The sequence below is a fragment of the Gambusia affinis genome, linkage group LG05 (assembly GCF_019740435.1).
Source record: "Gambusia affinis linkage group LG05, SWU_Gaff_1.0, whole genome shotgun sequence".
In the NCBI taxonomy this organism is placed as follows: Eukaryota; Metazoa; Chordata; class Actinopteri; order Cyprinodontiformes; family Poeciliidae; genus Gambusia; species Gambusia affinis.
Genome location: NC_057872.1, coordinates 19,795,197 through 19,809,277, shown reverse-complemented (window position 1 = coordinate 19,809,277; position 14,081 = coordinate 19,795,197). Strand labels below are relative to the sequence as shown.

Genomic DNA, 14,081 nt, shown 5'->3' with positions numbered 1-14,081 from the left:
ATGCAAATCGGACCTCTATGGAAAAATGGCAACTAGAAAGACATTATTGAGAGAAAGAAGGAAAGAAAAGGAAGGAAAAGATTCTGAGCAAATGTGAAAGAAAGTGATCAGATGAGAACAATAAACTATAAAAACACACGACCCTGAACTCACCGTAAAACATGGTGGTGGCAGAATTATGGCATGGGCATAGGTTTCTTCATCTGATCAGATTATGGCTTTCTATATGGAGATAAATATGACACATGCCCGGAGAAAACTCTTCTACAGACTTGAAACTGGGGGGAGATTCACCTTCATGTAGAATAATGGCAGTGGGATGGTTTAGATGAAATTATACTGCATGAAATGGTTTGAAAATCTGTTTATGAAAGCATGCCAATCATTCAGCTCCACAATCTTACTGCAAAAGAGGTTGTTTGCAAAGAATTAGCAAAAGACTGAGTCACTAGATGTGAAAAGCAACCAATCAGCAGCAAAACCTGGTTCTACAAAGTATTGACTGAATACAAATATTTAACCATTACAAAAACCCAAAAAGATTAAAACACACTACTGTGTGTTGGTTTAGCTACCAAAATCCCAATAAAATATTTTACTGCTAGATTATGCCAATCACTGATGAGGCAAATTGACTAATTTCTTCTCATCTAATTACACTATGAATAATTTTTAGCATGAAGTAAATTTTTCTTTAAGAGTAGAAACAAAGCAGATCAGAATTTAAACAGTTTATTGTTGGCGTGCAAAAGGAAATGTCTAAAATGGTTTGCACATCTGTAGAACATACAGAAAATTTATTATGCGCTTTTCTCTGCCAGTAATTGTCAGAAATAGAGTTCTTACTTACATAGTTAGGTTATGTACATTATTACAAGCTCCATTCACATATTTACGACTAAATGCAAAACACACACACACACACACACACACACAGATCCACGCCCTACACAGATATAGTCCTGAAGACGTTAAACCCTGACAGGGCTGTGGAGATCATCACGCCGGGCATCTGCGGGTGCCAGTGGATCTCCTTGATCTCCGACTGACCCTGGTGCAGGAACAGTAGCTGCGGGGGCAGATCCTTCACCCCCTCCACCCTGGCACCCACGTCGCAGGACTCCACGGAGAGGTCCCACTGGCTGATGACGTCGTCAGCCCCGGAGGCGGCGAACACGCTCGAGTCCACGGGGCTCCACTCCACGGACGTGACGGGGCCGCAGTGCTGCTTGAAGCTGGCCACCGGACGACCCGTCTGCAGATTAAAGACGCCGGTTAATGTGGGACGGCCATTTTATTACCGCTCTTTAAAAAGTCTGACCACCCGATTCTGAATTTGGCCGATTTTTTTTTTTTTTTTAGCCTAAAATGTCGCCAAGTATAGCAAGAAAGTCGTTGATTTGGTAACAGTGGGGCGACGATTGTTAACTGCAGATGTGCAGATGTGACCTGGTGGTCCGGTGTGTCAGTCGAACCTCTCACTGCAGAGCAGAAGAGGACAGAGGCCAATTTTTAGACTTTTGCTGAGGTACATAAGATTGTGGGAAAAGATCAACTTTACATGCAAGTATCGGCCAACCACCAATCACCCTTAATTAAGGAAATTGGGACTGATGAACTGGTGCACCCCTACATTTTATATGCCCACATTTGGCCATATGCATATTAACTTAGTTTTTGTGGCAGCATTAATGGTTTTGTTTGACTCCTGGAACTGCAGCTCAGTGCGTTTCCACACAGATTAAACGGAGGGCGGTAATAATCATCTTAATTATTGTTGTAAAGTTGTGTAACAACCATGAAATGGCACAAAGGTCTGCGGTTAGTTCAAGCTGGATAAATAACAAGGCTGCAGACAATCCGGTGCAACACACAAACCTATAAACATTGTTTTTCATGTTGCAATAATAGAAATTTCCTCAAGTCTCAGTGGAAATCGTCTAACGTATACAGGAATAATTGGAAAGTTTATTACTTCAGTAATTCAGTTAAAAAGCAGGAGGCTGTTGTAAATTTCTGGTTTCTGTCTGTTTCACTGATTATGGCTCACAGCAAGTGAAAAAACTCAATTTAGTTTTTAGTTTCTTTCAAATATGAAAATGGCAATCAATGAAACTCACCAAAAAGGAAATTTAACAGAGAAATGTCATTCAATCGATACCAAAGTTGTTTGCTGAAGAAGCTGCATATTAATAGAAACTTTAGTTTAAGGAAAAATTGTAGCGTAAGAGGTGGAAAAGCAACAAGAATAACTGCAGCCTGGATGACATTATGTAGCAAACCCATTCAGGAGACAGTGTTCAGATAAATGTTACGTTTTAACTGCTTACAGGCACACGCTGCAACTTACATAACCATGTTTTGTGTGGCTGCTGGGAGTCATATGTTAACAGACTGAAACTGATTAGACAACCCTTTATTTAGGGTACAGATTGCAGAAAAGAATAAAAAGATAAACATGCACTACATCCTTAAGGTAAGTTTAATACCTCACTGGATGGTGAATGTAACTCTGGATCTGTTATATTTGTATGACATGTATGGCTTGTAACATTTGATCATTTTTCAGTATTAAGGCCTGTTTTTTAAAACCAAATCTCATTATTTCTAAAGCTAATTTACACTCAGGGGTTCTGGTCGGGTCCTGAAACTGGTTAACGGACCTGGTGGAGCACAGAGACAAAAATGAATGAACTCCAACAAAAGTCAGCATCGGCGTCTACCAGGACACGTCAGAGCACCTCATGCTCCCCTCTGCAGAGAAGCTTTATGGAGGCGCTGATGTCATTTTTCAGCAGGACTTGGAACCTGCCCACATTAAGCCTGATGCAATAAGCAATTAATCGCATGACGAATGAAAATGAGCTCAATAATTTTGTTTACAGAGACTTCACAATGGTTTTGGTTGTTGCATGACTTTTATTTCTATTTTACTTTTTGTTTTTAGAAGTGTTTTATTTAGGATATTTAAAAGTCTTTTAAGTGTTTTATACAAAATCATGGTTCATTAACTTGCAGTATTATGCTATAATCAATATATTATGTAACAATAGTCTCCAAACAACAATATAATCGCTTATTGCAATAATTTATTGTCCAGAAAAATTTGTTATTGTGCCCACGTACCAACACCTGCTTTAGTGATCATGACATCACTGTGATTTATGGACCAGCAAACATGGACATGGTTTTCAGTAAAAAATACTTTTTTAATTGGTCTTGTGTAATAATCTAATTGTCTGGGAATTTTGAATTTAATCAGCTGTAAGCCACAATTATCAAAAGGTAAAGAAATGAACACTTGAAATACATTAATCTACACTTAAAGTCACTCTGAAATATACAAGTATTACTTCTCAAATTTAATTACAGAAATAAATTCAGCTCTATAGGTTATTCTAATTTATTGAGGTCTTTCTGGATAAACTGGTGTTGGTTCCCACCTTAAACTGTCGCAGGTCCCAGACCTTCAGGAGTCCGTCGTCCCCTCCTGACAGCAGGAACGGCTCGCTCCTGTTCCAGCTGATTACGTTGATGTCCGACGAATGAGCCTCGTTGGCTGAGAGCATCGAGTTTGGCGGGGCGCGGATATCCCAGACACGGATGGACTGATCAACAGAGCAAGACGCAAAAACCTAGAGGAAGAAATAAAACGATTCAAAAGTTTAAACAGTGAATCACAACCAACATAAACCAAGTCTGAAACAAAGCAACTGCTGTTCTTTTTTTTTTTTTCCTTCTTTTTGGCAAAAGGCTCAAGCCAGCCTCAATTTGTAAGCTGCTCTCTCCCAAACCTCAAACAAGACGGGGAGTGTTTCGATTTCAGCTGCAACCTTGTGTTGCGACACAATTGCAGCGTTCCAGGTGTTCCTTTACAATAAACATTCTTTCATCCACTCAGTGATTTCCCTCGACACGCCCTGTGTTTTGCTTGTTTCTTGCGTTTCCCACAACCAAAAACCTGCAGAGCACAGAGCAGGTGAGCTCAGCGTGACGTCATTAAAGCATGTCTAATCAAAGCATTCATGTACTCATCGCCAACTCAAAGCCTTCACTCCTTTCATCTGAGAGGAGGAGGAGGAGAAGCATCCAGCCCTGTGAGTGTGACCCGCAGTGTCTTGATAATTGCACATACTGTGGCTTCGGTGGGAGACCACTGCAGATCCTCCACCGACTGGCTGTGGGAGCTGAACGGTCTCTGGTCGATCTGCCACGAGGTTCCGCCCTCGCGAGGCTCCCACACATGGATGTTCTTTCTGCAGTCGCCGCTGACGAGGCGACCTGGTGAGAAAACGCAGGAGAATCCATCAAAAATCTAGTCTCTATGTTTTTTATTTAGAGCTCTGATGGACTGGATAAAAATATTAGGCTTTAAGATAAATTTCCCTTCATTCTGCTCCACATTTAGTGATCAAAATGAAAAATATTATCCTGAAGTTTCACTTTAATAAAGTGTTTCAGTTTGACTCTTTAATGAAATCAGTTTAGGTTCTCAGATTTTGAATGACACTAAAAGTAACTCGGGATGAGCCAGGTAATTTAGCGTATTTTATTTTGTATGCATTTAATTAACTAGAGATCAAATATGAAGGGATAACAACAAAAAAGTATATTTCACTTAAACTTTGATATCTCCTTTATTGAAAGTTATTAAACTGATAAATTATTACAGCATCGTTTAGGCTGGTGAAACTCACAGAAGGTTACAGCTCTTCTTAATGTGCTGCAAAGAAAACCTTAAAATCTTGTTTAAGAGACATAAAATGACTGAATCCAGAAAGAGACATTTGCAGAAATCCCACTGGAATCACATTAAAATAAAAAATGATTGCTTTTGCAAGGTCCTGTACTTATTGATCATCAAGTAGGGCTGATCGACAGCAGTTTTTAGTATCTACGCAGAAACTTATTTTCCTTTAAATAGCGTTTTTGAATTTGCATTCTTAGATTAATCCAAGTTTCTCTGGAAAAGATGAACCGTTCAATTAAAAACCAAAGGAACCAAATCAACCAGGGATCGTTTCCTGCCACATTTTTAAATCTTCAGCTTAGTGACACCCTTACATTTCCACCATTTCAAATGTTGTCCGTAATTAACTTTGTGAACATTCAACTCAACTGAAAACCCTTATTTTCTTTTTCACTTTTCTGTCATTTTAATGTTTCTACATCCTGAACTCATGCTTGGATTTGTTTACCAGTTTTTCCTCTGAAAAGGATCACAGCGTGAAATCCAGCTCAATTATAACCCCAGTCTTTGTTATTTTTGGCCTGCAGCAAAAATTCTTTTTTTTTTTTCTTCTTCCTCTTGTCTATAGGAGGAAGTTTGACTCACCTGGGACTTTAGGGGACCAATCAATTGCGAACCCTTCACTCATGTGTCCTGAGAAGCTGAACAGTGGTGTAGCTTCTTTCTGCTGCTGGACGAACGTCGCCATGGCAGCAGAACTGTGGACGGCCTCCAGCTGAGGGCGAAGGTCGAATATCTCCACCTGTCCCTTGTCCGACCACACTGCAGCCAATGGGAGCTCGCCACACTGGGTCACCTGGAAAGTCAATTCAATCAGGTCATTAAAGGGGGCGTGTTATAATTCACATTTTTTATACTTCCATTTGGTTTTCAAATGCTTCTAAAAACAGCTCAAGAACTTTAAAAACAACAAGAAACAAATAAAATCCTCCTCATGATTTTACAAAATAAGTTTGTGTTTTTGGTTGTGTGAAAAATGAGCCATTTTAAAAGCCTTCCAATGGTCAAGTCATGCTGTGGTGTTACCTAGCAACCCAAATGAAGCACCAGCATGTCAGGTCAGCTGGTTTTACCGCTGGGCTGTACAATGGCAGTTGGAAAAGACAAGATATTTGCTGTTGACTTACCATCCAGAAAGCACTTGTTGCATTCTTGTGGGTTGCGCAGGAGGCCCTACGTCTGCTTTTCGAAGCTGTACGGTGGTACAACTGTGTATTTATTGCAGCCATTTTCACGTGAGAGGGTAAATGTTGAGTTTGAGGGCATCGCCAGCAGCAGCTAAATTGGATTTAAAGTTACAAGAAGCCCTAAAATGGCTCATTCTGAAAGGAGCTCAAATTAGGCAGGACTGACCAAACAAAAATCTCATTATTGAAGAATAATTATGTGCAAAAAATGTAAAAAAAAATATTTTGTAGAGCCTACAGACTTGCCTACTAACCTGTTAAATAAAGCAAATTAGTTCTCCTTTAAAAGAAATTTGTGCCCCAATTATAATTAATTTACTTATCTAAAAAAATGACAGACTTACTCTAACTCTGTTAATCCCTCCATAGTGAGGCATCATGGCCAGCTCCAGCTGTGGCTTCTTATCCTCCTCCTCTTCATCGCTTTCCTCATCGCTGCTTTCCTCCTCTTCGTTTTCCTTCTCTGTTCCATGAAGGTTGTGCATGCGCATCACCAGAAGTCTGCAGCGAGAGGAGCACATTCGCCAGAAAGGTGAACACGGAGGAGCTTGAGAGTGAAAGTGAAAAACACCCACCACCTTCTAATGGACTCGATTTATATTCAAGTTCTGACAGATTTTCAGTTAAATCCTGACTGGCAGGTAAAGGATTTACACGAGAGCTAACCTGAAATCCATTCACCATGAACAAGTCGGCTATTATCTGGGTGTAATGTCTGTTTTTACTACTGACAGCCATTCATTAATTAAGGGGCTAGTCATAAAAATAATATTGCACAATATGAAACAGAGCCAAGAGGAACTGTTCAGAGATTTACTAAAGCATTAGTTCAACAGACACATCTTACTGAGCTTAAAATAATCACAGCTTAGTGTTAGACTGTTTAGATTATTAATAAGATGACTTCTTAAAAAAAAAATAGAAATTTTATATTTATGAATGTTTATTCAACTTTTGAGAAGGAATAAAAGGAAAAGTGTTACACTCACTAATCTTGCATTGTATTTGTATATTTACCCCTTTACTCTGAAAACCGGAATAAAATCCAACCTATTGTGTTAATTTCTTTTCAGTTACTTCAGACACAAATATAGACATAAAATTCAACAATTATTTACTTTATTTATATTATTTATGGGTATTTCCCTCCTATTTTGTCAGGAGGAAACTTCATTATTGTGATAAGAAAAACACAAAACATACAAAATCTTCCATTAACGGGTCGCCAAAGAAAATAATTGGTATGAAGTGATTACAACTATGACTTGACAAATGTTAAAATCAATAATTTAGGTTAATGACTGGTTAAGAAAGAAAAAATAACAGCATTTCAGCAGCAACTTCAAACCTGAACATATTCAGAGCCTTTAAAAAGTATTCATCCCCTTGGATGTTTTATAAAATCAATCACAATCATCACTCGGCTTTCCTGAGGAAAAAAATAAATAAAAATACAATAAAAAATACTTTAATGTAAAAAAAGGCTATTAAATAACATGTAACATAAAATAAATGTCATTTATAATTTGTTTTGTCAAAAAAGCCTGACTTTGTTGATCATTGTTGAGCTGTTAGTAAGACATACTTTTTAAAGGCAATATGAGTATAAAACAGTATGTGAATTATTCATATGAAACATACTCTTTTATATTCATATTGTGGCCTATCACGTTTAAAGTTTTTGTGGTTGGATTGCAATAAAATGTGCAAGAATGCAAAGGAATAAAGAAACGAGCTTATGCAACAAATTTCACAATGAAAAGGCTTAAGACAAAAAAATCAAACACAGATACATCAAACTTCAGGAATCTGGTGAAAAGCTGCACAAGCACATTTCTGCACATTTAACAAAACAACAGTTTTATGGATTTAGCTTCAATCTGTCTGAGAAAAGAGTAAACAACTGACTTGGAGTCTAAGCAAACATGTAAGCTGTTTGTTTTATGTGCGCACTAAAACTACAACCAGTCCCGTTAACTTCATGTAAACATTTGCTTTCCGCTCAACTAAACAAGCACAGAGAATCCTTTGCCATGTCTATGTCCCAACACAGAAACAAGGCTGGATCAGATGAGCAGATGTAACATTTCTGTTGTCTCTCGAGACACTCCCTTCCCACTCTTTCCTCCACAACAATAAAAAGAGCAAATTGTTAAGACAAATGCTACCTGCAGCTTTAAAAGGTTGTTGAAAGTATCACAGATGCACTAGAAACAAAGCAACTGGTGCTTCTGTGAGGATACACAGAGATTAATTCAAGCTAAGCTCCAGTCCTTTGTGATGCATTAATGTGAATTTAAAATGATACTGTCACCTTAACTGCACTAAACACTAAGCAGAAGCAACCAAGACGGAAGACAGTTTGAATGGTGATTATGTGGAAATGAGAGGAGAAATGCAGCCAAATGCGTCCCATCAGAAACTCCGTTGAGTTGGTTTAACTTGTGAGAAAACATTGCAACAAGGATTTTCACTAAACCTGCCACAATAACAAATTTTGTTGTCCCAGAAGTTATTGCCATAAACGGCCAAATTGTCGTTTTTATATTTGCAACTAATAAAATGGCAATTTCAAAATAAAGCAAGAACACAATCTCAAAGATTGATAAACTTTAAATATCTAACCCTGGAACTGGAAGACATTTTAAATATCCAAGATAGACAAAACTAAACAACAGAAACGACTAATAAAATTAATTTTGACGTCTCTACAAGCAAAATTGTCGTTCAAACAAACCAACGCACCAGACTGAAGACTTTCATCATCCAGGTTTTGGTAGAAATAGAAAAATAGAAAAGAGACAAATGACAAACCATGCGAATGGATATTATTGAGCTCATTTTAATTAATCACATCCATCCATCCCTGTTGCCCATCTCCAGCAGTCAATGGGGGACTAATTTATTACATGATTAATTAATTTATTGATTACTGCAACAGGCCAGATAACAAATGTTAATAATGATTAATAATGATAAATTGTCCCCAAAATCATTGCAGTAAACATTAAGAGTGATGTTTTGAAACCATTTTTAAGAAAGACTGATAAACTTTAATTTTGTACTGAACACTGGAAGTAGAAGATGTCTTAAATATTCAAAATAAAACACAACTAAACACAACAAATGACGTGGATTACGAAGTGTGTGAACAAAATTGGTCTTAAAAAATACTAGTCATGGATATGAAATCATCGGCATTATTTTAATGCGATTAATTGTTTATTACAGAGTGTAAAAAAACAACAACCTTGTTCTCAATAACCTGAAATAAAACTACAGAACAATCACCAGAACATAATAAACTCTGCCATTTTAGTTTACAAATGATTTCCCTTTTGTTTTGTTTGCAGTGTGAACAAAACAAAGCATAGACTGTTGCTAGTTTATAAATCACTGAATGGTTTAGCACCACAATACATTAAAGATCTGCTGCTGTTGTATCAACATTCCAGACCTCTCAGGTCTTCTGGTTCTGGTCTGCTCTGCATCCCCAGAACCAGAACCAAACGAGAAGCGGCATTTAGCATCTATGCACCACAAATCTGGAACAAACTTCCAGAAAACTGACTTAATGTTCTGTTTTTATTGTTGATTGCATGTTGCATTGTGTTTTTGTGTTTGATTTGGTGTAAAGCACTTTGAAATGCCTTGCTGCTGAAATGTGCTATACAAATAAAATTTGATTGATTGATTGTGTGTTAGATTGTGTGTACCTGTTTTTCAAGGCAGTTTCTGCCTGCGTGCCCGCGCACAGCAGCATGGACAGGGGGAACTGCTGCCTGCCGTCTCCGTCTCCATCCTTCATCACGTCGAAGCTCAGGCACGGAGCACCTGAACGAAAAGTCAAAAGGAAAACCCTTGGTTTGAACTCCTGCAGTCTGGCTTGAGCAGCACATTCAGCAGGCCGGGTCTGAACTCGCCTGTTTGGCACTCGTGGTACATGCGGTAGGCAGAGCGGTCCATCTCCAGCTCCTCTCCGGGCTGAAGTGGCTCGATCCCGGGGACGTACACTTTCTTTTCCGCGTCTCCGTCCGCTCCTTCTTCCTCCATCTCTACCCCTTCGTCCTCCTCCTCTTCCTCCATCTCTGCCATCTCGTCTTCTTCTCCTCGGTTTAACGCGTGCTCATCGGGCGCAGACATCTTGGAAGGGTACTTCCGGTCTATTAAGCGGCCACGTGGTTTGAGCGTCCTCCCCCTTCCTCTTCCTCTTCCTCCTCTTCATCCTCCTCCTCCTCCTTTTCTCCCCTCTTTCTCTCTCTCCCACCCTGTTTACGGGAATTCAGCTGGCCTCTTTGGCGCTTGGCTCCCCGCTGCCAGGAAAAAGCAGCCTTTGAAAGATTTCTCTCGAAAACATGATACCAGACTGTTGGCTGTATTGTGCATGGTTAACCTGACCTCTGTAGAAAGCCTCCCCCTTAGGTATATGTGTGTTTTTTTTTTTTTTTTTTACTGGGGTCATCGGTATTCGGTGACCCACCCAAGACAAGGTTTCTGTGAATCACAGTTAAGCCTATTTACGGGAATTATGAAACCTCCTGACATTAGTACCCCTGTCACAGACTGGAAACCAGGACGTATCCCTCCAGACAGGCAGACGTCTAAAATATTTATGCATCAGACTGGAAAAGGTACAAAGAAGCAGTTCACGTAAATGTACCGGTAAGTATTTCTGTCCCCATTTGTACAAGTATGTGTTTGTTCCTCCTTGCAAAATCTTGACAAATTCAGAGTAAACAAGGAGCACGCAAAACATGGTGCTTCCATGGCGACAGCAAGGCAATACCCGTCAAGGGTGAGGACAATGGTACAGATTACATGTCTGGGCGTGTGTGCAAGCAGAGGCAAGTGCTAGCATAAAGATTTCACTTTTATTCCTCTTATAGTTTCCGACAGAAGCCAGGCCGCCGTGATGCATTCCTTCCCCCATCTGCAGCTTATCTTTGATTTTTTTTTTTTGCTTTCACCCGACATATCCACATCACAGTTCACCTCACATGAATAGATAAAGGGATCCAGGGGTATAAACAAAAGCATCTCAACGCTGAAGGGACCACCAAAGCATCCGAGTGATCTAGCATGAACAAAAAGTAACTTAAGGACTACTTTGTTCAAATTAAGCAAACGAAAGGAACTCAAAGACATGGAAGCTGTAAAATCAAAGGTATGAAAAGAAGCATTTTATTGTTTCAGTAACAGAGCATTGATCCATGCAGTAACATTTACTGTCTGATAAATGCTAAACTATTGCCCTCAGATTTTCAGCTCATTCCCTAGAGCCAACGCACTCTTCCATCTTAGACAAACAACAAAAGAACCATAATAATAAATATAAGTTACTGGATCACTCTAATTTAAACCAAATGCTACTATACCTAAAAGTCTTTAACTTACATTTACTTACAGGAATAAACTCTCACAACATTCATTTGTAAACAGTGAGGCAACCACAGAGAATGGCTTATGTGCACCGACTAGCTCAGTTTGGATCTCTCGTTAGCAAGGAAAGCACAATTAGCTGGAGCTTGTGGCTTTTTTTTCAACCAAGAGAGTGACTATAAGGTTTAATATATATTTGATATAACAAGAGCAAAGTTAGCTGACGTTTGGCATTTAATTCAGCTCATGCATATCACTTCATTTTAGCAAAGCTTACTGCATCAAAACTCAAAAATAATTCATTCAGTGCCAGGTAAAAATGTCATTATTGTGCAATAAAAAAAACAAAAAAAGTTGCTACCAGTAGAGTCCAAATAACAACAACAATAACAAGGGGCTCCAGAAAGCTGCAGGACAAGGCCGGGATCGAGATCTTCCACAGGACGATGGAGGTTTATTGTCTATCATTTTTTCAGGTTGGTCTTCCACGCGTCTGATGGCTCGAGTGGTCAATAGTTTGCCCCTCACCGGACCGTAGTCCTTCCTTTCAAAAAACGGGGGCAACGTGGGCGGGAAACAAGTTTCAATTGAAGGTGAGCAACCCACCTGGAGCCACCGAGCAAAAAGTTCTGACGTTAGATTTAATAGTTCTTCTGGGGAGGAAGACAATAATGGGTACTGCTTGAAATCCGTCTCCTCCTTGAAACTCTGAGAAGAGGAAATGATGCAATTAGAGGCTGCAGAATTATCAAAGGAACAACTCAAAACAAGTCGTAAAAGCTGTGACATCGCTCCAACTCTTTCTGTTGTTTACAAAACTCATAAAATTTAATGTCAGAAAATTAACAGATATCCTTCTGTTTTGTTTATTTGCAGACTAAAAATCCTACCTCTATATTTTTGTTCTTTTCAACAATTGTATCCAGTGTCTGCTTCAGCTCTAAGATGAAGGTGTAATTGAGATGCTGATCCCAAAGGTTTGTGAGGAGCACATGCCAGGACTCTACGAGAACCACTGCTGCCGAAAACACACAACACTGCAGGGAGACCTCAGAGTTAGCATGCACAACACATGACGGATCACCGCAAGAACCACATCAGTGGCACTCGTGTGCAAGTGACACAAGAGAGCACCTGCTGTAGCAATCTGTTCACAAACTCAGTTTTTCTTTCTTTCCTAAGATCTGTAAATGAGTGGCGGAGAAAGGTAATAATTATCCAGGCTATGGAGTCAAACATTATCCCAAAAGGGAAGGTTGATTTCTATAAAATGCACAAGCAGCTTTATGACATGTGAGACTCTGCTCCCTCTGCTTAACTGATAGCTAAACTCACCGGCTCAGTTTCGCACAGCATGCTTCGAGTGTAGTAGTGCACTACACGATAATCTTTAGGGAATACAGACCGCTGGAGGAGAGAGAAGTACAAAACAAAGATCAGAACTGATTTAGCTTTGTACTGAAGTTGATAAAGTGAGGCATATCTTTTGTAATTGTTACAAATCTACAAGGCGAGTAAGAAATGCAAAGCATGACATAGTTTGAGTTCCCTCTCTGATCTGATAGCTTACTCTGAATCATCTGACAAGATGCTATTTTCTACTCCTTCACATCATTACATCACATCCTCACTGACGAAGGTGTTGATTTTAAAAAAAAGTAAAGACTTACAAATCCATTTGGATTAGAATCGATTGTTGCCTTTATGTTTCCAACACCTTTCAGGTCAATGTTGCATCCACCACATTGGACGATGAAGAGCAGCAGCAAAAGTAGACCTGTTTGACACATGAGTGAGGATGAAAGGAGCAGATGACATTCAGATAATAGGTGGAAACTTTCTGTGGTTTCTATCTTCTCGAGCTGCATACCTACAGAGAAACGTTTCAACATATCCTGTGACAATTTAGCCATTTCTACAGAAAACAGACGAAAATACTCTGAGCTGCGGTTGTATCACCAAATCCGACTGTACGACATTAGTGTGACTGAGATCGTAGCGACACATGCAGTGAAAGTCTGCTGTAATACCTGAATAAGCATGAGTAAGAGTCTGCTCTACAAGTTCTACATGTGCGCACATAGAAATAAAAGCTGAAGTAAATCATTGGACGATGTTCTTAATTCTCACCTGGCATTTTATCTTTCTAAGAATGGACACTTCTCCATTTCTCTTGTTGACAGCAATCACTCTTCAGCTGTGTCACTCTGTGAAAGGCAAAGTTTCCCCCTCTGTGGTTTGTTGAGGTCTCTGACAGAGCACGCTTCTGCCTTTCCTCTCTCTTAGCGGTCGATGTTCAGTCCCCTTGCTCACATCCCTCAGTGCATTTTCTTCTGGTTTCCTCTGGTACTTTCCAAAATATGACCCATTAATCTCCACAAGCCATCATTCTCTTTCACTTTGGATTTTCCCTCTAAATCCCAGAGAGGCTGCAGCCTTCTTTCGTTTTCAAGAGCTTTTTTTTTTTGTCTCCCCTCCTTCTTTTTTTGCACTACAGACCTTGAATCTTCCTAAATTTCAGTAGCTCCTGGGTTCCTTAGTGGATAAAGCGGCAGAGACGCGGGCCACCCTCCTCTCCCTCTGGTCACTCCTTGTGTTCTCCACTCAGACACAGGCGCCGCTCAAAGTGAAAGTGCTACGCTGGATTGCCTGCCCCTGTTCCCTTTAAGTCCCGGCCCCTCCCACGCCACACGTTTTACCTCACTATTGACTGACCCGCTCCCCCCCCCTCACCCATCCTCCCCCCGCTCCCCACATTCCCTGAC

The 14,081-nt window shown here is 39.8% G+C and overlaps 2 protein-coding genes across 2 annotated transcripts; both read right to left on the bottom strand.

The window, feature by feature from the left end:
• Positions 1 to 716: 716 nt before the first annotated feature.
• Positions 717 to 10,125, bottom strand: grwd1 (glutamate-rich WD repeat containing 1). The gene is made up of 7 exons (XM_044115921.1): positions 9,861 to 10,125; positions 9,654 to 9,771; positions 6,282 to 6,438; positions 5,336 to 5,546; positions 4,136 to 4,281; positions 3,444 to 3,635; positions 717 to 1,255 (listed from the first exon to the last, which is right to left on the bottom strand). Exons 1-7 carry the CDS (start codon positions 10,078 to 10,080, stop codon positions 947 to 949), a joined length of 1,353 nt encoding a protein of 450 aa, XP_043971856.1. The 5' UTR covers positions 10,081 to 10,125; the 3' UTR covers positions 717 to 946.
• Positions 10,126 to 11,102: 977 nt separating this feature from the next.
• Positions 11,103 to 13,985, bottom strand: zgc:174888 (uncharacterized protein LOC558116 homolog). Its single transcript, XM_044115926.1, has 5 exons — positions 13,447 to 13,985; positions 12,987 to 13,093; positions 12,652 to 12,723; positions 12,207 to 12,353; positions 11,103 to 12,024 (listed from the first exon to the last, which is right to left on the bottom strand). The coding sequence occupies exons 1-5, from the start codon at positions 13,451 to 13,453 to the stop codon at positions 11,674 to 11,676; spliced, it is 684 nt and encodes a 227-aa protein (XP_043971861.1). The 5' UTR covers positions 13,454 to 13,985; the 3' UTR covers positions 11,103 to 11,673.
• Between the last annotated feature and the right edge of the window lie 96 nt (positions 13,986 to 14,081).

Bases quoted from the DNA above. Each gene is read 5' to 3' on its own strand.
- grwd1 (XM_044115921.1), bottom strand. From the start codon at position 10,080: ATGTCTGCGCCCGATGAGCACGCGTTAAACCGAGGAGAAGAAGACGAG. The intron at 6,439-9,653 runs GTACACACAATC...CTCTCGCTGCAG, and splicing joins GAAACTGCCTTGAAAAACAG to ACTTCTGGTGATGCGCATGC. The intron at 1,256-3,443 runs GTGGGAACCAAC...TTTAATCTGCAG, and splicing joins GGGACCTGCGACAGTTTAAG to ACGGGTCGTCCGGTGGCCAG.
- zgc:174888 (XM_044115926.1), bottom strand. The intron at 12,724-12,986 runs GTAAGTCTTTAC...TCTCTCCTCCAG, and splicing joins ATTCTAATCCAAATGGATTT to CGGTCTGTATTCCCTAAAGA. The intron at 12,354-12,651 runs GTGAGTTTAGCT...GTCTCCCTGCAG, and splicing joins TGCTGTGCGAAACTGAGCCG to TGTTGTGTGTTTTCGGCAGC.